The sequence below is a fragment of the Cydia strobilella genome, chromosome 18 (assembly GCF_947568885.1).
Source record: "Cydia strobilella chromosome 18, ilCydStro3.1, whole genome shotgun sequence".
Classification (NCBI taxonomy): Eukaryota; Metazoa; Arthropoda; class Insecta; order Lepidoptera; family Tortricidae; genus Cydia; species Cydia strobilella.
This window is the reverse complement of record NC_086058.1, coordinates 3,200,257-3,225,692: the sequence shown is the minus strand read 5'-3', so window position 1 is coordinate 3,225,692 and position 25,436 is coordinate 3,200,257. Positions and strand designations below refer to the sequence as shown.

Below are 25,436 nucleotides of genomic sequence, written 5' to 3'. Positions count from 1 at the left end.
TGTCCCGTACAGACGCATATTATTTCCTTTGTTGCTACTTTTTTCCTGCATTTAAAATAGGCGATTATTTTTCTGTGGATATTTTTGAGTATTTGTCATAGAAAAGGAAACTCCTTTACCTGCAAATATTCAGAGAATTCGCCGTTTGTGCGGGACAACGGTAGACAATTTCATGGAAATCATGGAATGCTCCTTTTTAGATTTAACCTAGTTATTAATTTAGTACCTATTTGTACTGTAGTACCACTGTATATCTATTATGTAAATAAATCTACTAGGAGTATTGTGTCCAGACATAGTAAACAATAGAGCATGTCAACATGTCATCAACAAAACATGAATTGATCTTTCGCATTTGTTTACATATAAAATAATTATAATCATCTTTTGTTATTATCGCGTTTTACTGGTCTATTGGAATGTTATGCTTTATCGTAGTTCAGTGTTTTGAAAACTTGTCTGTTGTTCACAGCTCTGCCTGACGCATAACAAACGTAACAGCCATTGGAAAACTCATTCAATTGTGTGCCTTATTCTTTTTTTATGTGATAGTCAGCAGTCAGCAAACAAGCAGACGAGCCGCCTGAGCGATTCTATAGCAATAAAATCCATAGTCAAATTGGTTTTCAAGGCTATTTGATCACAACTTGGTCTAGTATGTCTGCCCCTCAAAAGTGTGCTGAAGAGTGAAGGGCGTCCGCTAGCTGGCGCGGGTGCACAGAGCGGGCGCACGCACGCGGGCGCCATTGTAGGTAAAATCTGTCGCACGCGTCCGCGCCCCAGTCAGCATCGATGTCTTTAAGAGAGCGTCATTAACAACTCGTGTTTAATGTATTTTTATCAAAATGCGTATGGGATTACTTTTCTTTAGCATCGATTTATTTTTAAAAGGCATCAAAAGAAAAAATTATGAATATGCTGTCAGTTAAAACTTTCAAAGTCCTCGAACTCTCTGGGATCGCAGTAGTATACCGGGAACAATCGGGTCGCCTCTACCTAAAGAAAAAGATAAAGGAGTAAGGTGCAAAAGTGTAAACATATCTTTGACGTTGACTGTACTGTCGCCATCAAATATATCGGAGCGGCCAAGGCGCTCACGAATATGTGAACACGCCTCTATTGGGGCATTTTCACTTAAAAGTGTACCATTTATGTTTTTTAGAAAATCCATCAACTTTTGGGTTATTTCTACTCAGAATAAATAAAATAAATAAATAAATATTATAGGACATTCTTACACAGATTGACTAAGTCCCACAGTAAGCTCAAGAAGGCTTGTTGTGGGTACTTAGACAACGATATATATATATAATATACGAATACATAAATACACAGAAAACACCCAAGACTCAGGAACAAATATCTGTGTTCATCACACAAATAAATGCCCTTACCAGGACCATCAGCTTCACAGGCAGGGTCACTACCCACTAGGCCAGACCGGTCGTCTAACTCAGTATCACGAGGACTATCGATTTAAAAAGAAAAAAATATGTCCCCAAAAAAATGACAGTTTTGTAACGCATTTTCACATACATTATGGACCGTTAGACCGTTACAAAACTGACACCCAAAATTTGTATGAAAAACTGGGGTCACTTTTTTTCTTTGTCTCATTCTATAGTACTCGTGATTCTGAGTCTAAATAACCCAAAAGTTGATGGTTTTTCTAAAAAAAAGTGAATGGTACCATTTTTTCTGAAAACCCCCATTGTCAAGGCGTTAAAGTGCTTGCTCCAATATATCTGATGGCAACTGTATCATCGCCCTCACAGTTAAAATAAATGACAATTCGTACACCTTATTGCAAATATCGGAGCGCGCGGTGCTCAAAAATATCTAAGGCTCACGCCTTGGCTATAGAGGCGTGTTCAGATATTTGTGAGCACCTTGGCCGCTCCGATATATCCGATGGAGACTGTACCTAAAAATAAATCTTTATCTTTTTATTTGTCTTTGCAATAAAGTGTACGAATTGTTATTCGACAGTGTGGGCCAATTTATTTATTTTTCTTTATTTTGTAAGGGTGTTTGGTACATCGTTGGCCAAATTAAAATGGAAGATAGGTTATGTCATTTGCTATATTTTCATGCCTAGAAAACTGCCCACGTTTTAATTTGAAATTTTGTCAATACAGCATTAAGACAACTATAAGGCTAAAGCTAATTTTTTACTAGTTAATGGTTTACCTCGCCGGCATGCTCGTCTCGGCTCACATGGGCGGGGGTCAGGTCCATCAGCTCCAGCAGCGCCAAGTCCGACTTTATTGACAGCATGAAGGCTAACATTATAGAGTCCCTAAAACAAAAGGTTATTTTTAAAAATATGGTGGGCGTGGGAGGCAAGCGGGACGAGCCAACGAGCCTTAGACCTCCTGCGCAAACTGTAGGAAGAATAATTAGGTATTTTTGAAATATGAGTAATATGCATAATTAACTGTACTCTGGGCCACCCAACACTAGCGCTCCCGAGCGTAGGCGTCTGGTCAACTCTGTGACTACTGCTCGACGCAACGTTGGCGCAACTGCGCAGCGACGCCATTTCGCTGCCCCAATATTACAGGGTTCTATGTTACATTTTTAAGATAATTTGAAATTCGACTTAATGTCACTATGATAAAGTTCAAATTTCAGTTCGATAAAAGTGAAACATAGAACCCTGTAATATCGGGCCAGCGATTTTCCATAGCGCTAACTAAACGCCGAAGGCCAAAAGACGCTAGCGTGGGGTGGCTCTAACCAGCAGTCTTACCTGCTCGGCAAGTGCTTAGAATTAATGCACGTTCCAGCCACTTCAGCCCAGTACAGTTCGTTATGTTACTTATGTTATGTATCTACTGCCTAGAGCCATTATTGATAAACAAACGCTCTGAACCTTTTTTTATAGCGCCTCCGATTTGATAGCCAATAGTATTTTGACTTTAGATTGTTCAGGAAAATTTCACAGGAAACAAAGGGAATATTCATTAAAAAAAAGGAAAATTACGATTCCCGTACAAAAATGATGAGAATTTTCAAAAAAAAAATCCATTTGGAAATTTCGCAATTTTAGAAACTATCCGACTGCACATCAGTTTCTTCAACGAGCTCAGCTAAAAAATGATAACAGTTCACGTTTAGGTGTAACTTACTCATCAAATTGTTCTTTAATTTCGTCAAATTGCGCCACGCTGTAGGCTATGTGCACGGCATCTAAAGGTCCCGTAGCTTTGAATATGCCCATCTGGATCACAAATGTAAGATATTTCATTTCATACCAGCATGTTATTTACGTCGTAATTTTCCTAAAACTCGGCATCTAAAGGCCAGAGCACACCGGCTACGTACACGTTACGCAAGCGGTGTGCCGTCTCTTATAAGGATCTAAATATTATAACGCGCACCCACGTGCACGTACGCACACGCATCCGCCTTAAGAGTCCCCTGCAAGCTCGGCCGAATTGAACCTTCCCATACAAACGTAGTTCCGCTCTCATTTTAAAACTACGTGTTGGATTGTAATGAAACTTTGCACATAAATTGACATTGAGGTGACAATGACATGAGGTATATCTGGATCTGAAATTAGTTTATATAGCTCCAGTTTATAAAACAAACGAACTAGAGCAAAAACAAGTTTTGTACGAAAAACTTAAATTCGCTGTATTTTTTTATTGTATCTTAAGCTACATAAACTAATTACAGACATAGATATACATATACCTTATCCTATTGAAAGTATGTTTCAGAGCAATCTAGCTAGTCGTTTTAAAATAAGAGCGGAACTACGTTTGTATGGAGAACCGAGCTTGCCGGAGGCCCTTAAGCATTATCTAATAACAATAAAAATAAATAAAATAAAATAAATAAAATAAAAATAGTTTATTTACCAAAAAAATATACATAGTTTTATTAACCTATGATCTCCAAACTAGGCTAGTCTTGTGGAGTCAGTTGAGACAATTCCAATTTTTAATTAACATCTTCCTACGCTAAAGTTTTGTCATTGTACTAATATTAGGTAATAGGTACATATAATATAATATTTTCTGGCTTCAAAAAAAGATTTTAATTAATATTCCCTGTGAGCGTAACCGCATTAAAATATTTTTTTTACAATGACTCATTTTGAGGGATCTTACTGGCCTTAAGAGTCACACGACCGCGCCGCCATAAAGCCGCTCCTTTACAATCAAAGTTACACTTCCGTTACATGAAACTTGGCAAAACATTTAGGTATAGAGATACCTAAGGTAGACAGAGGGTACTAGTTTTCGTTGCTAAAATTCTAATTAAAAGAAAATAGAGCCAGTGGAAGTTTTAGTATGTTTTAGTATGTTTTAGTTTTAGTATGTAAAATTTGAATGTTCATATACATATTAACTACTCCTTAACTCCTTAACTACTACATACATACATATATACATATTAACTACTTATAAATTTCCGACTATCGCTTGTAAGCATCACAATAGTTAATATCCTATATATGTGGCCTAATCCTAATACTACTGATAATTACATGTAGTATGTACCTGACCTGGCTTTATAATTTGTATTGTTGTATCTATGGTCATTTTAGTTTTGAGAGAGAACTGTCAGATTTGGCGGCAGGCCTGTGCGCGAGGTTATGTTCGATTTGATCTTTTTGTAATCTTATAATTAATCCTGTATATCAATGTAATAAAAGAAATGTCAAAGCAAGCAGTGGTTTGTGTGCTAAACCCCTTTTACTGAGCATTAAATCTATGGATGATTTCACGCTTTAGGACAAGTAATTGCTTAATTGTATCCTCTTACATAACCAACGAACATTGCATTGCGAAATAAATAAACTAAACTAAACTAAGCTAAACTAAACTAAGATAAACATCAAATTTCATGTTATTTCAGAATGTTGTTTTAAAATGAGAGAGTAATTTCGATTGTATGGCGGCGGTTAGGTCGTGTGACTCTTAACTCACGGCATCTTAATAATTATATTATTAGTCATACATATTACCTAATCAAACAAAGATTCAGCCAAATTGAGCTTCGGCAACTTTATATTTTCATAACTGCACAACAGATATAAAAACATATTGATTAGCAAAAAAAATCGTCTCCGCATATGCTCCAGTACCGTTTGAAATTATTTTAAGGTCACTGGATACCTATTATTCTTATCGCCTCACCTCCCCAGTGAAATTATGAGCTTAATAAGCTTATAAATTGTATATAAACGGAGATCACATATTAACTGGTTAAGAGACAAGAAAAGGGAATAAGTAGGTACAGGGATCATAACGTCATAACAAAACACAGATGCTGTGCTGATCACAGTGTCTAGACATTTATTTATAATCTAGACTAAGATAACACCATATGTTAGTAGTCGTAAATTTTTTGTCGACAGTATTTTTATTTTAACTGAGCCTCTAATTAGGCTTATTATGGCAAAATCATGTTAAAAATTGCAATTATTTGTTCAGTGACAAACTTGCTTATCATTTAACCTTTTAAGCAAAATTTGATTGATAGCAAAAACGATACTTGATTGCTTGATTGCGTTTGGGGCGTAGGTATCCCCAGCCCCCTGAAAACATCATCCCTTTCTTCTTCTTCGTCTTTGCCTTTATCCCATTATTTGGGGTCGGCTCTCCTCGTTCTCATGCGCCCTTCATCCCTTTGAGATTCCAAAAACTGGTGGATTCTATCCGTAACTCGTCTAGACATAAGATTGCCGACCCCTAGCCTAAGGTAATGCGAAAGCCGGGATCTTACGTGTATGATAGCTTGTCTTCGCGGAGTCAGCGCGGCGATCGCTTTGTACCGCTTCCTAATTTCCAGCATGGCGACCACGTGGGGCGGCAGGAACTCGGGTTCGGGCTCCACTCGCTCCAACACCAGCTGAAAATATATGACTCGCTGACGCAGTTCTTTTTATAGAATCCGTCTCAGCTATAGCTATAGTATTTTTCACATAGTTTGGGTACGGTGACAACTCATGAAACTCATCACCACTTTTGTATAAAATGTGAGGTCAGCTTTTTTTAATACTTATTAAAAAAAAAATAATTTGTTCTTAAACTCGTTCCAATCACCTCCGCATCGGAACAAAAAGCAATAGCATATTGCACATGCACACAGACCCTTAAACATTCCCTTTGTCCCTACGTCTCATTCACAACAGATAAAGTTGACATCAGCCGGAAACGCCCCATTCTATGTTCCAATATAAAAATGGCGCATCCTGGCGATAAGTAATAATTATAACGTTATCTCTGTCCGACTTTCGAGTCTTCAGCGAAATGAGTTGCAAGGTCGGGCTTGACCTGATTGTCCTAGTGGGTTTTTTTTTACGTTACGACAGTGGTAAAACTAAATTAGTCACTTCCGCTACATCAGATTTGTTTCTGCGTCAATATAAAAATAATGTCATAGACCTTTCCACTACACGAGTAATAAACACATGCAACGGTGGTTAAATTGCAAACTAAATGAAGAAATGTCTTTGTTAAGTAATTTAAAAGTTATCAAGATACGTGATAATATTTTATGATAACTATAATTATATGTATAGTAACAAAGCTCTTAGGCTCAGAGGTTCTAAGCTAATAGATTTTACATAATTTTTTTCATAAATCCATTTTATTTTTCACTGTAAACAAAAAGAATTAAACGCTTAAGCTCTTTCAAATGATACCTCGATCAAGTAACAAGACTTTTAAGGGCTGGAATCGAACCAGCGTCCAGCCCCGGGCACTGGAGGCCTTGGTAATTTTTTTCCTTTGTACATGATTTTTATTTCGTTTATAGTTTAAATAGTAGTGTGACTTCTTGTAAAAAAACAAATTAAAATATTTTCATAAGAAACTAATTTAATTTGTTCTTAGAATGTAAGAGATCTCGTATTTTGTATACGCACCTACGTCGCTCACATTGAAAGGTAGATCTTCACTCGATCTTTTGTAAGTGGACTGTCTTCCCTTAAGGGGCCCACTGACTATCAGTCCGCCAGACGATATCGGCCTGTCGGTTAGAACAAAAATTTGACAGTTCCGAACAACTGACAGGCCGATATCGTCCGGCGGACTGATAGTCAGTGGGCCCCTTAATAGACGATCTTCACCACATTGTCATACTTACTTTAGGAAATAGTATATGCAAGCCGTTAGCCTTAGCTATGTCAGTGGGCGGCGCGTAGAACCCGGGTATCAGCAAACCCGGCGGAGGAAAATACTCGTTCTCATCCTCGACTATATCCGTGTCCAAATCTTCCTCGTCGTCAGGTAACTCCTAAAATATAAGCAGAATGTGTAAAAATGTTTAATCCGACTATGGTTTATTCGTACATAGCCTCCTCATCTTTCAAAGTAGATTAAAATGTAGTTTGTATCGCCTGCGTCATTAAAAAGCTCATTCGTCGAAATTGGATCAATCGTTTTTAAGCCACGGTGAAACACAAGCCACATAGAAGGAGGTAATTTTATATTATTTGTAAGTATTATTTTGGAGTCAACGATAAAGAAAGAACACAAAGCATGTTTTATATAATCACTATAGGTTATTAGAGCGAAAAAAAATATGATGAGTGAAGTTTCAAACATCCCTTTAGGTATAATATTAATACTTTAAACACAATTTCAGGAGCAAAACTGGGAGAGATCACTAATACGTCGAAAAAGTATCGATAATTGAGTTTATCGATATAAGACATCCCTACCTGTCCTTAAATATTGCCCCCTAGAATCTGATATGCAGACATATAACCTTAACTTTTTAACGTTTCTCGTAGTTGGGTAAAAAAGACATCATAAGGGCGAACGGTGCGTATAAATAAATATTTGATCCGGTGAATCTACCTCTGGTATTTCTATGTCCACTTCTTCATTATCGGGCTCCGCTTTCAGTTTTTCAAGGCCATCTAGGTCCTGAAATCATAGCGGGTTCATACTGTCTGTGTTTTCTTTATTTGAGAGGTCATCTAGAGTTTTTATTGCAATGAAAAAAATTACTAACCCTATCAGATTAAGGGTTTCACCTTGTAATTAGAGATAATAATTTGGAAACTCGTACGACATCGTCATTACGGCGTCCTAAAAGTTACCGTCCTATGGCTGGTACATCTAGGTAAAAATAGTAGGGCCACGGAATAAATAATAGTACTTAGTACAGAAGGTTCACTCTAACAAAACGCGTCTATTACGACAGATATGACCGCTAGGTGGTGCAAGCGCGAGCAGGCGTCCGTTCCGTAGCGGTGCGCGGCAACTACTATGGCTAGACACCAAAAATGGTGTGGGCCGTATGTACTTGTAGCGACGCGACGAAATCGTGGAGTGAGCCACGCCTGGTAGAGCGTACAATTTGCGACATTTTTAGAGTTCCGTAGTACGGAATCTGTACTTCAAAAGGAAAAAGCAAAACCCTTATAGGATCACTTTGTTGTCCGTCCGTCCGTCTGTCTGTCTCTCAAGACCATTTAACTTGAAAACGCGTGGAGGTATCGAGTTGGAATTAAAACCATATACCTACTCAAGTCTACAGTCCCTTAAAGCTGAGAAAAAAATTGAAGTTAACGTAAAAAAAGATACGGCCGTTTATGCCGCAAAAAACCTAAGTATATTTCGACACTCAAGGGAATCAAAATTTATAGGAAATTTCATAGTTCTAAGTTAATTTCATAATTTCATAGAATATGAAATCTGGCAAGTATTATCGTCTTACATTAGAAGTACAGAGAAAAATCTGATACTGGATAAATTTTAAAATCTTCTCGAGGCAGAGGTGTAGGGTTAGAGCCGGTGTAGCTTTATTTGACGTTCATAAGCGCATTGTAATATGCCTACTTGAATAATAAATTATCTTTATCTAAAAAACCGGCCAAATGCGAGTCGGACTCGCGCACGAAGGGTTCCGTACCATTACGGAAAAAAACAGCAAAAAAAATCACGTTTGTTGTATGGGAGCCCCATTTAAATATTTATATTATTCTGTTTTTAGTATTTATTATTATAGCGGCAACAGAAATACATCATTTGTGAAAATTTCAACTGTCTAGCTATCACGGTTCATGAGATACAGCCTGGTGACAGACAGACAGACGGACAGACGGACAGCGGAGTCTTAGTAATAGGGTCCCGTTTGGGTACTGAACCCTAAAAAAAGGTTACATTTGTACGGAACCCGCGGGGCGAGGCCGATTCAAACTTGTCCGGTTTTTTTATAATAAAAAAGTGGTTGATCTACTTACCCCAATCTTCAACAAGCGCAACTTCTCCTGTTCTTTAGCGAGTTTCCTGGACTCCAAGACTTGTTGTATCGCCTGGCGCGCCAGCCGCTGCATTTCGGACAAACGTCGAGCGCGCCTTTCTATCGCTGCTTCCTGAGAGAAAAACGTTTTCGGTACATTCATGGTATAATAAAATCAAGGTACTCTCTTCCGAGACTCGCGAACCACGTGACTGACACAAGCCTACGTCATCGTGTAAAAGGTTCACGATGACGTAGGCTTGTGTCAATCACGTGGTTCGCGAGTCTTGGAAGAGAGTACCAGGCGGAGTATATTATTATACCATGGGTACATTCATGCTGCATCTTTAAACTTTTGAACGCTTTATGTCATAAACAAAAACGTCACTGTCACGCCATGATAACGGGCGCAAGCGAGCGAATCATGGAGACTGTATAAAGGAGCCAAATCTCTATGTATGAAAAGTGTCCATCAAAAAACAGTAATTAGGCGGCGCCACCATACACCGAAATACTACCAAAAACAACCTACGTAATTTGGTCGGGTTATTTGTTGCCTTATATGGTTCATGTTATACTCATGTCCCAGAGCCTAACTAGCGCCACCGGAGAGATTAGGAACTATTATTTAAAGCTTAACGCGGTCACTTTTACAACAATTCTGCCATAAGAGATTGCGATCCTTTCTATACCATCCATAGAGCGAATGTAAACTTTACTTGAAAGTGTCAAGGTTACTTTGACAGCGTCCGCCATAACCGCTATAGTGGTCCTTGGCGCTGTGGGCACGACTAATAACGACCACTTTAGGGGTTCTTGGCGTTCAAAGGGTTAAGATCGGCAAAATAATCCCTACCAATAAAGTAACCCTGCCTGTCTGTTACCTCTTCACGCTTAAACCACTGAATCGATTTAGATTAAATTTGGTTTAGAGACCGTTTGGGGCCTGAGGCCGGACTTAGGATAGTTTTTATAATTATCATCATCATCACACGCAGATGAAGTTGCGTATAAGTAGTTTATTTTAAATATTTTAGTTTATATGTATAATTTAAATATTTATTTATAGTGGTACTTATATTATGCAAGTGAAGTATTGGTCCTCACAAATTGTGAAGAACAGCATATCATAGCAAAGACAAGGCTATCCATCCCATATTAATCACCCATAATATTTACTATCCAGAAGATTATTAATGTCATGCCAACTTGCCAACTTAATCCTGGTAGGTATTTAATTAATACCATAAGTCAGCCATTTTCATAAATGCATTGGCCAGATACCTAGTACAGATGAGAACAGCCGAAACGAAGCATCTGCTGGTTGTCATTTTTAATTTTAATCTTTTCTTTTGCCATATAGGAGCATTCCACGGGCTGTCCCGTACAGACGCATTTAATTTCCGGTGTTGCGACTTTTTTTCGGTGATTATTTTTCTGTGCATATTTTTGACCATTTCTCACAGATAAGGAAAATCTTATACCTGCAAAATCCTGAGAAAATTCACGTTCGTACGGGACAACGGTAGACAATTTCGTGAAATGCTCCATAATACTTTTTCGAGAAATAAGTACCTTCTGTCTATATCTCTCTTCGCGTCGCTTCTGCCATATCTGTTCCCTCGTCAGACTGTAGGACTTGTAGTGGTTAAAAGCAGTCTTTTGGATAGGTTGGTCGCTCATGGGCTTAGCTGGGTCCAATGGTTCTATGTATTCATAGAGGATTTTGCGAACTAAAGCTGTAGGTATAAGATAAATATTGGATTAAAAGATGTGTTTAAAGAAAACTAAGTTCTTATCTTTATTTAATGTTTTTGTCAAAGTGGATTCTAAATTGCATTTAAACACCAGCAGAACCATTTGCAAATGTCTGTCTTAAAAAGTTATAGTTACCTTACCTTCCTTACCTTACCTTCCTCTTCTTCCCTTGTTACCTTGTTCTTGTTACCTTGGAAAATTGGTTCGTATTTGGGTCATCTTCTTTCCCCTGGCTATAGATACCTATTCGCAAATTCCCAAGAGATTCCGCTTAGCTGTTTTGGTTGTAGATGGAAGTTGGCACGAGTTACACAGTCACCAAAAATGAGATGCTAATAAAGTGGAATTTTCGAGTAGGATTAGTAGTAGCCAGGAGAATAAGATTTTTGTAGAATGACCCATTTCGCGTTCCTAGCTATAGTAAAGTGCACGTCATCATGGTAACATCTGAATCAAGACCAGAAACCAACAAAAGGGCATACATAAAAGCTTCATTGGTATATGTATTAACGTACGGATTGTCTATACACCTTTCTAATCCTAATTAAGTATATACAGTACTAGTTTTTGCCCGCGACTTCGTCTGCGTGGAGTAAGTTATTTGGTTAGCTTATTTTTTATCAAATCTGCTTTTTATCGGTCTCCCATACAAACTTCCACCCCCCTTTCCACCCCCTTAAAGGATGATTTCTGTGATAAAACCTACCCTAATGTCCTTCCCCGGGACTCAAACTATCTCTATACCAAATTTCAACTAAATCGGTTCAGCGGTTTAAGCGTGATGAGGTAAAAGACAGACAGACACACTTTCGCATAATATTATTATGGATATTATAGTCTGTAGATTATTACAAGTAAAATTAACGTCATCATCCAGACATCTGAAACATATGGCCAAAGCAGGGGCCGAGAGCAGGGCGTACATGGAGGCTTCGTTGATGGGCGCGTCGCCATTATACAGAATATCTCTGGCTTTGTATTCGTCGAGTTGTAGCTCTTCGCGGCCAACCATTATAATATCTGTAATGGACGTATTAAAAAGAACATTACAGATGCTGGGATGACAGGTGCTGAGGTGCTACAAATTTAAGTCTCAATTTATTGTCGTTTGGCGTTATTCATTAAACGTGCTACAGGCATTTTTCATTCATTCTATTCTATTTTATCTTATATCTTAAATAATGAATAGCGGTAGAGTATGCGCCAGTTTTCGCGGTAATCAGCCAGGTTCTTTAGGTCTCTGTAAGACACGACATTTGCCTTTGCTTTCAGTTGTTGTGTGCTAAGTAGCAGGCCTGTAAGTACAGGCCCTTAAGCTAAAACGTTTGTCTTAACTCTTAATCTGTCATTTAGACATGTCACACGGCGGACACGCTATACATCAAAAATCACCTGCGTTTCTATGTGTGAACGGTACTCCTGTACACGCGTCATGCGTCAAAGTGTGAGTAAGTTGCTTAAAAATATTACTGAGCGGCCGGCAAACGGCCGTCAATCTGGTGTCGCGGGGCGAGGTAATTCGAGTCGGGCGGGGCGGTGCGTGGCCGTTCTGTATGATAATATTAATACTTATTCTGTGCTTATGTATTTGGATTAAACATAACTAATTGAGGCTTGTAAAGTTTTATAAATAGGGATTATTACGCGAAACTCTTCGTAGATGGCGCCACTACCACAATCTGAGTGTCTATCGCGAAACAAGAAATTCGAAATTTCGTTATCTAACATCTCTGTCACTCTTGCATATTCGAGCGATAAAGGCAGATAGCGAAATTTCGGATTCGCGTTTCCCGGTAGTAGTAGGGTCCTCTGTAAACAAAGCGCCTTGATGCATCAATGTCATATTTTTATTATCTCTGAAAACTTGTCAAAACCTGTTTAAAGTACAGTATGTATAAGTTACGAGTACTCTATGGTTTACTAAAAAGGCCAGTGCTGCACTGTGGTGGCAGAACATTGCAGTAATATCCCTTAATAAGGGAGCGGGGTCTTCTGTCAACGGATGTCAACTTGGCTAGGCCAGAAACATATGACTGTTCTGACCTGGCAAAGTAATACCATACAATTTTATCTCACTGTTCAAGTCCCATCGCTCGTAGAGTTCAAAGTGCGCATGCCTGGCGTGAGGCCAGAAAAGTACGAAGTTCAGGTTTTGAAGGTGTGGCACCATCAGCTCCGCACGTCGACGTTTGCGTAAATCATGTTGCTCAGACCTGCAGATAAAAGGATATTCCCAGGTAGCAAAGTGACGTCAGAGACGTCATAATGACTTCATAAAGAAGTCGCTGACGTCATTATGACTTATGACGTATAAATGCTGTTAGGGTTTGGGCGTTTTCTAAATTATATATTGAAAACCTGATTGACCTGTTTCTCACAAATCCTGGTGTTTTTGGGTTCTTTCTCAGAATCAACCCTGATGATAAAAAATGACCTACAAATTTGTATGAAAAAAAAAATTGTACATTTCACTACGTCACGCACATACAAATGGAAAAATTACATTACTTTAATTACAACACTATGTAAAACGTGACGTCATGGAATGGACATTTTGGGACATCTTTAACGGCAGGATGGAGAATGCTGTCGATTCTGAATAGAATGAGCCCAGAATGTCCAGATTTGATAGAATCAGTTTCAATATAGGTATTAAACATATTAATAACGTGTCACTCACGTATTTTAAGTCGAAAACGCTCAACATGTTTCACTCCGTATCGAGCAGCGTCATCAGGAGCTTGCGTCGACGGTGACATGTTGAGCGTTTTCGACTAAAAATACGTGAGTGACCCGTTATTAATATGTTTAATATATCTGTGTCTCACGGAAGTTTTGTTATTAAAATCAGTTTCAATATTTATTTTAGAAAACGTCCATTTAATCGTGTCTATAATTTTAGTAGTTTTTACTCATCTCACCGAATCGAAAATTAGCTATAGTGCTTTAATGCCTGTTGGCGTCGTGCCACAGTCGGCTACTAGCTAGTTCATGTTAGTCAGAATCCTCGTTTTCGTAGGTATACAGTATTTTTATAAACTCGGTGGGTACGCTGCGCTGACAGGTGCCATCTAAATACAAGTTTGCTAGATTTGGCGGTTTTAGGTTATAAATTATATGAAGATGACACCTGTCACATTACCCATCGAGTTTGAAAAATACATAGTAGGCGCTTCAAACATATTGCGTACCTATATACATTTACTATTTATAAACCCTTAATAGTTAGTAGCTTCTGTCACAAGTATTTACAATACTCACAAGGAGATTCCAAGCATAACTAAATTGTAAATTTTATTGTGAAATGTTGTAACCAAAAATAAACAACTTTTTCATTTTTCATTATTTTTTTCATTATACATACACATTATCAAGTGAGTCAAGTTCCGGTGTGATTAGAGCTTTATTGTAATCCTACCTTCTGGCCGCAACTTCGTTTGCGTGGAATGATGATGATTGATAAAATAATCTATCATATGTCCTTCCTCGGGCCTCAAACTATAGCCATACGAAATGTCATCTCAATCGGTTCAGACAGATAGACAGACAGAGTTACTTTCGCGTTTGTAATATTAAGTAGGCATTGAGAACCACTACAGATCGTAACTTTATTACAAGTTTTTTATTAACTTGCAATGTACCTATGTTGATGTATGTACTCGTAACCTATGTATGTACGGTCAAATCTTGCAAGTTAAATTTGACCCACTACCCTATTTCCAATGAAACTGAAAAGCATACATATGTAAGTCGAATAACAATGCAATATTATGGTACCATCGAGCTGATCTGATGATGGAGCCAGGAGGTGGCCATAGGCCTGTGACAAAACAACGAAACCTTATTGTGTTTAGACTTGTCTCGATGAGTATTAGTTGCCTGTGGAAAAAAGTACAGTCAGCGATAAAAGCTTGTACCAAAAATTTAATTTTTGCCAAAAACTTATTTTATAACAGGTATAAAAGGCAAAGGAACTGACGAATCGCCTGATGGTAAGCAATTACCGTTAACCATGGACACCTGCAACATTAGAGGGGGCGGGGAGGTATAGGAGTCTGCTCTTTCCTTTGATGGCAATTTCACCGTAGGTATTGGCGCATTTTGAAACATTAATGCTACGAAAGAGTAACTGGATTTTTTTTATCAGTGAATTCGCTTGAGTCTACCCTATTTACTGCTGTTACAAAGCCCCACTTGGTTATTGAACAGCATAAAGAGTTAAAGTAGTTATATTTAAGGTACCTTATTGCTTCATATGCTCTTATCTCGCTCTCTCTCTCTTCTATAAGCTCTTGCTCCCATTCCTAAAAACAAAAAGAAATACGAAGAATATGAAAACGAATAATTTGTATAGTAATACTAGTAATGGTACCTACTTAGGATTCTCAGGAGGCTCGTACCAATGAGTTTTTCGGAAATATCATTTCATATTTTCCAGTCGCTTTTCGGTGAAGGAAAACATCGTGAGGAAACCGGACTAATCCCAATAAGGCCTAGTTTACCATCTGGGTTGGAAAGTCTGATGGCAGTCGCTTTTGTAAAAACTAGTGCCTACGCCAATTCTTGGGATTAGTTGCCAAGCGGACCCCAGGCTCCCATGAGCCGTGGCAAAACGCGAGGAAGATGATGATACATGAATTTGAGTATGAGTAAGTATGTACACTACATATACATATATGACATGAATACTCAATAAGGGAACTAATAGGAAAAATAGCATCCAACGGATACCTTTTCAAACGGTTTTGATTAAATCTATATTTTTTTGGACGTATTTGTTAAGATTTTAAGATTTGACATGTATTTTTTTGGATGGTGATTGTGTAATTTTTACTTTTAGAAATGTAGCATTTAAGTAATTAGGTACATAGATAGAGTCGCTGTTAAAGAATGTTGCACATGGACAATATTTAATACTTGCTGCTGATATGGCAGAATAATGAGGTTGATCACGAATAGGGAATCCCCGACAACATACTAGCAGTGTTGCCATATACCTTCCTTAAAACGCCCGGTGTTTTTAATTTACTGATGTGTAATATTGTCTTCGGTTACCGCGATAGTTACTCATGAAATAAAACTATGTAAACGGATTATATCGCGTATATTGACTTTCGATAAATATTATTATTTGTATCTCGTATAAACTCACGGGTATATACATCCCGGTCATTTGATAGGCGTGCGTGGGGATACAGATCCAACACGTAGAGGCCCTTTGGAGAAGTTTGCTGTTATGTAATACACCTGCTAGAACCCATTCACGGGTACAAATAGATACCCGTAAATCGGTCCCAACAGGCGTAGGGGATATATATATATATATATTATTATTATTATTTTATTATTAATAAATTCAATATACGCGATATAACATAATCCGTTTACGTTTAGTTTTATTTCATACTGATGTGTCTCGAAAAGTTTATAAAATTGTGCACTGCTCAAGACATCGGAAGCACTGAAGATGAAAGTTACCAGTTCTTCAGGCGTAGCTTCGTCCAAGCCGAACGTCTGTCTGTCAACCTCTTCCCCCGCTTGGACTCTCTTGTGGTATACCAGTTCCTTCCTGGCTATGTCTGCTAGCTTGATGGCGTTTACACCTCGGAGAAGATTCGTTATTTTATTACGCTGGGAAATAGTTAATATTATGTTAAGATTTAAGATGTCATTAAGAGGAAATTTATGGGCCAGATTTTTTAGGACGAAATAAGGGGTCTACCTCGGATGGAGAGATAATAAGCTGGAAACTCTTGTAATATACCTAATACACCTCCACTCCTCCTTCTAATAGTTGCCTTAAAAATCACAAAAGAACTTTATCGAATAATAAAATTAAATAAAACTAATTAACGAGATTTTCTGTTACTTCTAAGAGAACCTATAGAACTTTAAGAGGAATTACCCCCTGCGGACGCTCTAGCTCTAGAATGAGCTGCCTGCCGAGGTTTTCTTGACTCGAGGCTAACTAATAGTACTACCCTCGAAGGACTATATTATGGGGTATTTCATAAAGGAATGTACAGGTTTTTAAAGGGTCAACACCACGCATGTAACAGCTCTGAAGATGCAGGCGCCCATATGCTATGGTGACCGCTTACTATCAAGCGGGACCTATGCTTGTTTGCCACCAAAGTAGTATTAAAAAAATTCTACTTAGATAAATAAAATGGGAAAAAGTTAAATAGCGCTGGTATTACTTTATGGCCCTTGATTATATAGGTATGTTATATGATTCACGTCACGGAATCACATTACATTCATGTCAGATATTTGTTTAATCTTCCTTGATTTAATTAGTTGGTATTCTATTTTATACCAAATTTGGATCAGATCTCACTATATCGCGCGAAAATTCGATAAATAGTACAAAGTACAAATAACTCAAAAGAATTATTGGGACTTTTTTACTATTTTTAAGGGCTTATTAGATCTAACCATTTATAACCTTTTGCCGGACACTTTCAGCAATATAGACCTGTACCAATAACTTCTGAGGTTATAAGAATATTAATGTTGCTTATTTTTTATATATAGTTTCCAGACCATATACTAAACCTAAAAATAATATTTTGTGTCATCCTAGGTATTTGCTTAGGTAGAAATTTAGGTATTTCTTTTTTCAATCAGCATTCTGTAAAAAAAATATTAGAGACGAAATTCTTTGTTTCCCTGTAAAGGCAAAGTGGCTTCCGACGTACACACGCATTTTGTGTCATTTTCATCCACGGCTATAATGGCATTTAATAAATACCTAATATTGATCCTAAAACGCCTAAAAAAATATTAGAGTCGGTAAGTGAAGTGTTGTACTTTACAGAACATTGTTATATGTTATTCAAACAAATCTGTGTCAAATTCATCCACCGCTTTTATTAAAAAAAAATTTTTTTCTAATTAACACCCTGTATCTGCCACAAAAAAAAAACATATTATTAAGTTTACGTCTACAATATTATAATACCACATTGAGACATCATTCATAATTTGGGTCATTTTGATCCACGGTTTTTTTACTATCTGGCAAAATAAAACTCAATTGAGCAAGAAGGGCGTGCGCGGGGAAGGGTACCTACGCGGGTGGGGTGCTTATTATACTTGCCGCAATATCAGCTGGCGACTGAGATCTTAATACTATTCTTTATTCTTTATTCTTTATTGTATTGCAGTCATGTTCATAATACATTAGGTGTTTCAGTTTGAGGATGGTAGGTACATGACACCCTGTCAGGGCACTCAATTTTCTTAAGTCTAGGTAAAATTACATGCATCTCATACAAATAGCAATTAAATCTATATTTATAACTATCTCCTTTACCCTTGTTAAGACCACGTTAAGACCAACCAAGAGATGGCATTATGAGCTGTCTCGCCACTTAGTTTTGCGATACAGTGTATTTATTTCATTTGGAGGCATAATTACATTGTCTTATCAATCTTACCGTAGTAGGTATATAAATATAATTAAAAATAAACTGTAGGCAGCACTCCTCATACTGACCAACATTTGTGACGTTCCTAATCAAAAGGTACCACTTTCTCTGACAGGTTATTTGTATAAAGATATAATCAAATTTCGTCTTTATGGTAAACGACAAAGTGGTACCTACCTTTTGATTGAGAATGTCACATCAGCGACTTAAAAATTACTTTTGTTTCGATTTTTAGTAGACTTTTTAAGTTTATTTTAAGACGCAATTTATTGTGATTTTTGTTATGTTTAAGCGTGGCAAGCAACATTAATTACATTGATGATGATGTTCATTAAATACAATATTTTTTCATACTATACTGAACTGTCACCCTATACGTGAGAATGAACAGCGCCCTCTTGACAATGATCATATATTACTGGTCAGGCTTTAATATGTGTCATAATTTAGTAAAGTCCCCTTTGTGGATTCTAAGTTTCCGAGTTACAGCAGTTTAGTGAAAGCGTTTTTTTTTTAAATATAAATTAAGGGTTGAATAAAGAGGAAAGAAAATTTGATTATTTTTGCGCTACGACGCACGGTTTAGGAGATACAGCCCTATAAAGTTTTTTTTATTGTTTTTTTCTTTTTTTCTTTTTTACATTGTGTTTTTTGTATATTACTTTGGGGTTTCATAAAGGGGAACGAAAATTTAATTATTTTTTCGCTACGACGCATGGTTTAGGAGATCAAGCCCTATAAAAAAAAACTCTTTTTTTTTGCGTTTTTTTTGTATAAATTAATGGTTACATAAAGGGGACCGAAAAGTTGATTATTTTTGCGCTACGACGCACGGTTTAGGAGATACAGCCCTATATAGATTTTTTTCTTTTTCTTTTTTACGTTTTTAAATCTTAATTAAGGGCTTCTTAAGGGGAACGAAAATTTGATTATTTTTCGCTACCATGCACGGTTTAGGAGATACATCCCTAAAGTTTTTTTTGTTGTTTTTTTTTTCTTTTTTTTTGTCATTGCGTTTTTTGTTATTACTTTGGGGTTTCATAATAGGGAACGAAAATTTTATTATTTTTGCGCTACGACGCACGGTTTAGGAGATACAGCCCTAAAATGATTTTTTTCTCTTTTTCTTTTTTGCGTTTTTAAATCTTAATTAGGGGCTTCTTAAAGGGGAACGGATATTGAATATTTTTGCGCTACGATGCACGGTTTAGGAGATACAGCCCTATAAAGTTTTTTTGTTATTATTTTTTTCTTTCTTTTTCTTGTGTTTTTGTATATTATTTTGGGGCTTCATAAAGGGGAACGGAAATTTTATTATTTTTGCGCTAAGACGCATGGTTTAGGAGATACAGCCCTATAAAGATTATTTTTTTAAATTTTGCGTTTTTTTAAATATAAATTATGGGTTGCATAAAGGGGAACGAAAATTTTAATGTTTTTGCGGTACCACGCACGGTTTAGGAGATACAGCTCTATAAGTTTTTTTTCCTGGTTTTGTTTTGTTTTTTTTTTTAAGTATTAATTACGGGTTTCTTAAAGGGGTTTTTTAAATTATTTTTGCGCTACGACGCATGGTTTAAGAGATACAGCCCTATAATGTTTTTTTTTTAATTTTGCGTTTTTTTTTAATATAAATTATGGGTTGCATAAAGGGGAACGAAAATTTTATTATTTTTGCGCTACGACGCATGGTGTAAGAGATACAGCCCTATACAGATTTTTTCTTTTTTTTTCTTTTTTACATTGTGTTTTTTGTATATTACTTTGGGGTTTCATAAAGGGGAACGAAAATTTTATTATTTTTGCGCTACGACGCATGGTTTAGGAGATACACGCTATAGATTTTTTTTTTAAATTTTGCGTTTTTTTAAATATAAATTATGGGTTGCATAAAGGGGAACGAAAATTTTATTGTTTTTGCGGTACCACGCACGGTTTAGGAGATACAGCTCTATAAAGTTTTTTTTCCTGTTTTTTTTTGTTTTTTTTTTAAGTATTAATTACGGGTTTCTTAAAGGGGTTTTTTTAATTATTTTTGCACTACGACGCATGGTTTAAGAGATACAGCCCTATAATGATTTTTTTTAAATTTTGCGGTTTTTTTTTAAATATAAATTATGGGTTGCATAAAGGGGAACGAAAATATTATTATTTTTGCGCCACCACGCACGGTTTAGGAGATATTATATCTATATATATAGCTATAATAGCTCTATAAAGTTTTTTTTCCTGGTTTTTTTTTTAAGTTTTAATTAAGGGTTTCTTAAAGGGGAACGAAAATTTGATTATTTTTGTGCTACGATGCACGGTTTAGGAGATGCAGCCCTATAAAGATTTTTTTGTTGTTTTTTTTTTTCATTGTGTTTTTTGTATATTATTTTGGGGTTCCGTAAAGGGGAACGAACATTTTGTTATTTTTGCGCTACCACGCACGGTTTAGGAGATATAGCTCTATAAAGATTTTTCCTGTTTTTTTTGTTTTGTTTTTAAGTATTAATTAAGGGTTTCTTAAAGGGGAACGAAAAATTGATTATTTTTGCGCTACGATGCACGATTTAGGAGATGCAGCCCTATAAAGATTTTTTTTAGTTTTTTTTTTTCATTGTGTTTTTTGTATATTAGTTTGGGGTTCCACAAAGGGGAACGAAAATTTGATTATTTTTGCGCTACGACGGTTTAGGAGATACAGCCCTATAAAGTTTTTTTTGTTTTTTTTTTATTGTGTTTTTTGTATATTACTTTGGAGTTCCGTAAAGGGGAACGAAAATTTTATTATTTTTGCGCTACGACGCACGGTTTAGGAGATACAGCCCTAAAATGATTTTTTTTCCTCTTTTCCTTTTTTGCGTTTTTCAATCTTAATTAGGGGTTTCTTAAAGGGGTTTTTTTAATTATTTTTGCGCTACGATGCACGGTGTAGGAGATACAGCCCTATAAAGGTTTTTTGTTATTTTTTTTCTTTTTTTTCATTGTGTTTTTAGTATATTACTTTGGGGCTTCATAAAGGGGAACGAAATTTTTATTATTTTTGCGCTACGACGCATGGTTTAGGAGATACAGCCCTATAATGATTTTTTTTAATTTTTGTTGCGTTTTTTTTTTAAATATAAATTATGGGTTGCATAAAGGGGAACAAAACTTTTATTATTTTTGCGCCACCACGCACGGTTTAGGAGATATTATATCTATATATATAGCTATAATAGCTCTATAAAGTTTTTTTCCTGGTTTTTTTTTTAAGTTTTAATTAAGGGTTTCTTAAGGGGAACGAAAATTTGATTATTTTTGTGCTACGATGCACGGTTTAGGAGATGCAGCCCTATAAAGATTTTTTTGTTGTTTTTTTTTTCATTGTGTTTTTTGTATATTACTTTGGGGTTCCGTATAGGGGAACGAAAATTTTGTTATTTTTGCGCTACCACGCACGGTTTAGGAGATATAGCTCTATAAAGATTTTTTCCTGTTTTTTTTTGTTTTTTTTTTTAAGTATTAATTAAGGGTTTCTTAAAGGGGAACGAAAAATTGATTATTTTTGTGCTACGATGCACGGTTTAGGAGATGCAGCCCTATAAAGATTTTTTTGTTGTTTTTTTTTTCATTGAGTTTTTTGTATATTAGTTTGGGGTTCCATAAAGGGGAACGAAAATTTGATTATTTTTGCGCTACGACGGTTTAGGAGATACAGCCCTATAAAGTTTTTTTTTAGTTTTTTTTTTATTGCGTTTTTTTTAAATATAAATTAATGGTTACATAAACGGGACCGAAACGTTTATTTTTGCGCTACGACGCACGGTTTAGGAGATACAGCCCTATAAAGATTTTGTTTCTTTTTTTCATTGTATTTTTCATGTATTACTTTTGGGTTACATAAAGGGGAACGAAAATTTTATTATTTTTGCGCTACGACGCATGGTTTAGGAGATACAGTCCTATATATTTTTTTACAATGCATGTGCTCGAAAAGTGCGTTTCCTACGGAGCCATATCGTGCGGAAAGTACTGCTTTTCCGCACTAGTGCTTTTTGTTTTCAATGTTTTTTTACAGTACATATGGTGCTACTTTCTCGCACTAGTGCGGAAAAGAGCACTTACCGTGCATATGTCGAAAGTTTAAAGGGCCATATGTACTGTAAAACGTACGATACACGTGCGAATAGGTAATTCGCAACTCGTGTCGATTTAAAACACTCCTTTTAATAATTAAACTTATTTGCCATGATATGTTTTTTTATTTACTCGCACAATGCATAGTAAAACATTGTATGATACACGTGCGTAAAGATGATTTCCGCACTTGTTGCATAAATAGCAATTTTTTTTATCAAAGAATGGAAGAAAGTCACGGTATTAATAACCAAATTTTACTTTAGTGGTACCTTTTCCCTATCACTGTCACAAATGTATGTGGCGTTCACGTAAACGCGATATTTTTAAGATTTCCCTGCGCAATGTTGCCAGCTCGCTCGCAAATCAAACATGTACTTACAGTTCTTTTGCATAATGGTGACATTGTACAATATCTATGAGTTTTAAATAGGTAAAAGATAATTCGACGCATTCTTTGCTTGCTTGTTGCTTGTTGTTGTGTTGTTTGCGTAACTTCTTTGAATAAGTTGCGTTAATTTGGCGCACAGGCGAAGTAAACTTGCGTTGCGTACGGCAAGGTCACGCCGCGGCCCCACCCTGCACGGCCTCCGTTGCCCATTCAGACCGCCCGCTAGCTTCGTTTGAACGCAAATAATATTTTTGTAATATTTGTTTATGCAGTGGATGCAAGTGACACAAATTCATACATCTTATTTATCCCGCATTTCAAATGAATAAGATGTAAACTCTAATATCTTTAATATTCTTTTGTAACGGTGAAGCTATGCCTTAATAAGACACAAAATCATTTAATGGACCTATTTAAACGATTAAATTCGACCTAAGTAATTTTTTTTAACTCTAATTTTTTTTTGTGTCATTTAGAATATTATGACATAGTATCAGATTGCAGTGGACGTAATTGACACAAACTATGTTTTCACACTAAAAACACTATCCTAAATGCAACACAGTTACATGTTTTCTCTCGAATATTTTTTTCTCCAAAATAATTCAAAATAAAAAATAATTACCACAAAATAACAAATTACTAGACAAGCAAATTATATATATGACACAAAACAAAATGTAAGATTTACATCTTAACAAAGTATTCATAAGCGAAAACAGAATTGACTTTAATATTTTTATAACCTAGGGGTCAAAATATAGCCAGCGGTACAGGTCTAATATTGCTACTAAGAGGGACAGGAAAACAATACATACCTACCTTTCTCAGTCTCGTTCAGCAGAAAGTGTCCTGAAAAGGATAGATAGGTAACGCCGTTAACTTACATGTATGAAAATATATATTGGTTCACTTTTTTCTCTAAATCGTTTGAAAGTCTCGATTTCATCAGCTAGAACCTGAAATATACAGAACAAAATACAAATTGATGTTTTACCGGGTCTGGTTACTGCCAATTAGAAAATGTTGGCAACCTATCATTTTTCACAACAAAAAATCCGTAAAACGGGGAGGCTTTCAAATGCAGGGGCGACTGAAATTTTAGTTTTTAGGCCACAATATATTTTTATGCGAGATTTTTTACAGTAGGTAGGTGATAAACATCAATATATATACTTTCTCTTTTCTTTTTTTTTCTTTTTTATAGGTACTTTCCTTTTTTGCGTTCCTTGGATTACAACAGTAAACATTCATTTTATTTTATTTGAAAAAATCGGCGTAAGTGGTGCCCCAGTGGCTCAGCTGTGTTCTTAAAGGCAGTGTATTACAAATATTACAATACTTACTTTGAGAAGTATCATTTTACCATCGCTCCAGTCCAGTTTGATTCTAGTGAACAAATGGTCCAGCGCCGTACACGATGCGCTGAATTCATTGTAGATTTCTGCACCTAGTTAAATCACTGTGTTTAATTATTTGATAAAAGTAAATATTTATGAATATATTATATGTCACATTAAGTAGGGATTCTGTCAGGTACTGTATATTAATGGGGGCAACATATTTATCTAACTATTTCCAATGGAAATAATGGTAATGGTGGTTAAATATTATCGGTCTTGAAAGGTGACAATGAAAGTTAAAATGGACCACGTTTAGTAATATCAAACATAATGTTACCCAAAACTTAGTTCTAATATTTTATCTTTACCGACATATAGCAATTCTATTTTCATATTGATTATTACATACATACCTAACAAGTTTCTTGCTTTAACTTAAATGAACTTTTTTTTGTGTTTTTTAATTGTTCTGTACCTATTCCTTTTTTAGCACTATTTTACGGGTGTCAAGCGGCTGTAACCGACTGATTAAGGAGTGATATTTAAATCGGAGGCCGTGGGTTAAAAATTTTCAAATATTGGTTCATATCAATGGAAACTTGTGTTCCGTGCAGAAGTTTCGATTACGCAAAGAAATTCAGATATGTATGTGTACACAACCCACTGTATTAGGTCAACGAGGGTTTGGAGACTTTTAGTTAGTCCTTCTAGTACGAGCGAAACAGCCTTTGCTTTGCATGCCTGTGGAAGCCTGCGTGCAGCAGTGGGACGTAAAATAATAAAAGCTAGTGACCGTCCAAGACACACGTCACGATAAACCCGGGACATTAATGCACACATTTTATGTAATCGCTTTTAAATTACTGCAGACCCACTATATGTAAATATTTGCGTTTAGCGTCTACGGAAAATTAAAAGCATACAATATTATACAATTAAATTCCCTGCTTTCGCATGTAGGCAAAACGTGCAGTGGGCGTCGAAGTTCACTGTCTAAGATAAAGTATAAAAGCTATCATTCATCAGGCGATAAAGTACTTACAGCAACAAGTACTTACAAATAAGGCTATCCCTATGTTTTTTCAGGATGTAATGAAACTCCCTTTCACAATTAATATTTATGAACAATTCTATTTTCTTTTTATGGGCCATGGTTAAGTTCACTTACTTTGGCAGTAAAATGATAAATCACAT

At 36.2% G+C, this 25,436-nt stretch overlaps 1 protein-coding gene across 3 annotated transcripts; it reads right to left on the bottom strand.

Moving 5' to 3' along the window:
- Positions 1-899: 899 nt before the first annotated feature.
- On the bottom strand, positions 900-25,436 carry LOC134749471 (uncharacterized). Of its 3 annotated transcripts, XM_063684404.1 has the most exons (15): positions 25,301-25,436; positions 24,246-24,349; positions 23,787-23,858; positions 16,450-16,602; positions 15,214-15,275; positions 13,048-13,184; positions 11,824-11,991; positions 10,789-10,952; positions 9,215-9,346; positions 7,824-7,892; positions 7,108-7,257; positions 5,743-5,868; positions 3,132-3,223; positions 2,191-2,299; positions 900-996 (listed from the first exon to the last, which is right to left on the bottom strand). In XM_063684404.1, the coding sequence occupies exons 1-15, from the start codon at positions 25,392-25,394 to the stop codon at positions 922-924; spliced, it is 1,707 nt and encodes a 568-aa protein (XP_063540474.1). In that variant the 5' UTR covers positions 25,395-25,436; the 3' UTR covers positions 900-921. The 3 variants fall into 3 exon arrangements, with proteins under 3 accessions (XP_063540474.1, XP_063540475.1, XP_063540476.1); XM_063684405.1 differs by lacking the exon at positions 5,743-5,868; XM_063684406.1 differs by lacking the exon at positions 16,450-16,602.

Coding starts and splice junctions, on each gene's coding strand:
- LOC134749471 (XM_063684404.1), bottom strand. CDS start 25,394: ATGGCCCATAAAAAGAAAATAGAATTGTTCATAAATATTAATTGTGAA. Junction 9,347..10,788: donor AAGAGAGATATAGACAGAAG/GTACTTATTTCT, acceptor TTTTTCTCTCAG/GAAGCAGCGATAGAAAGGCG. Junction 2,300..3,131: donor ATTAAAGAACAATTTGATGA/GTAAGTTACACC, acceptor CTTTTGTTTTAG/GGACTCTATAATGTTAGCCT.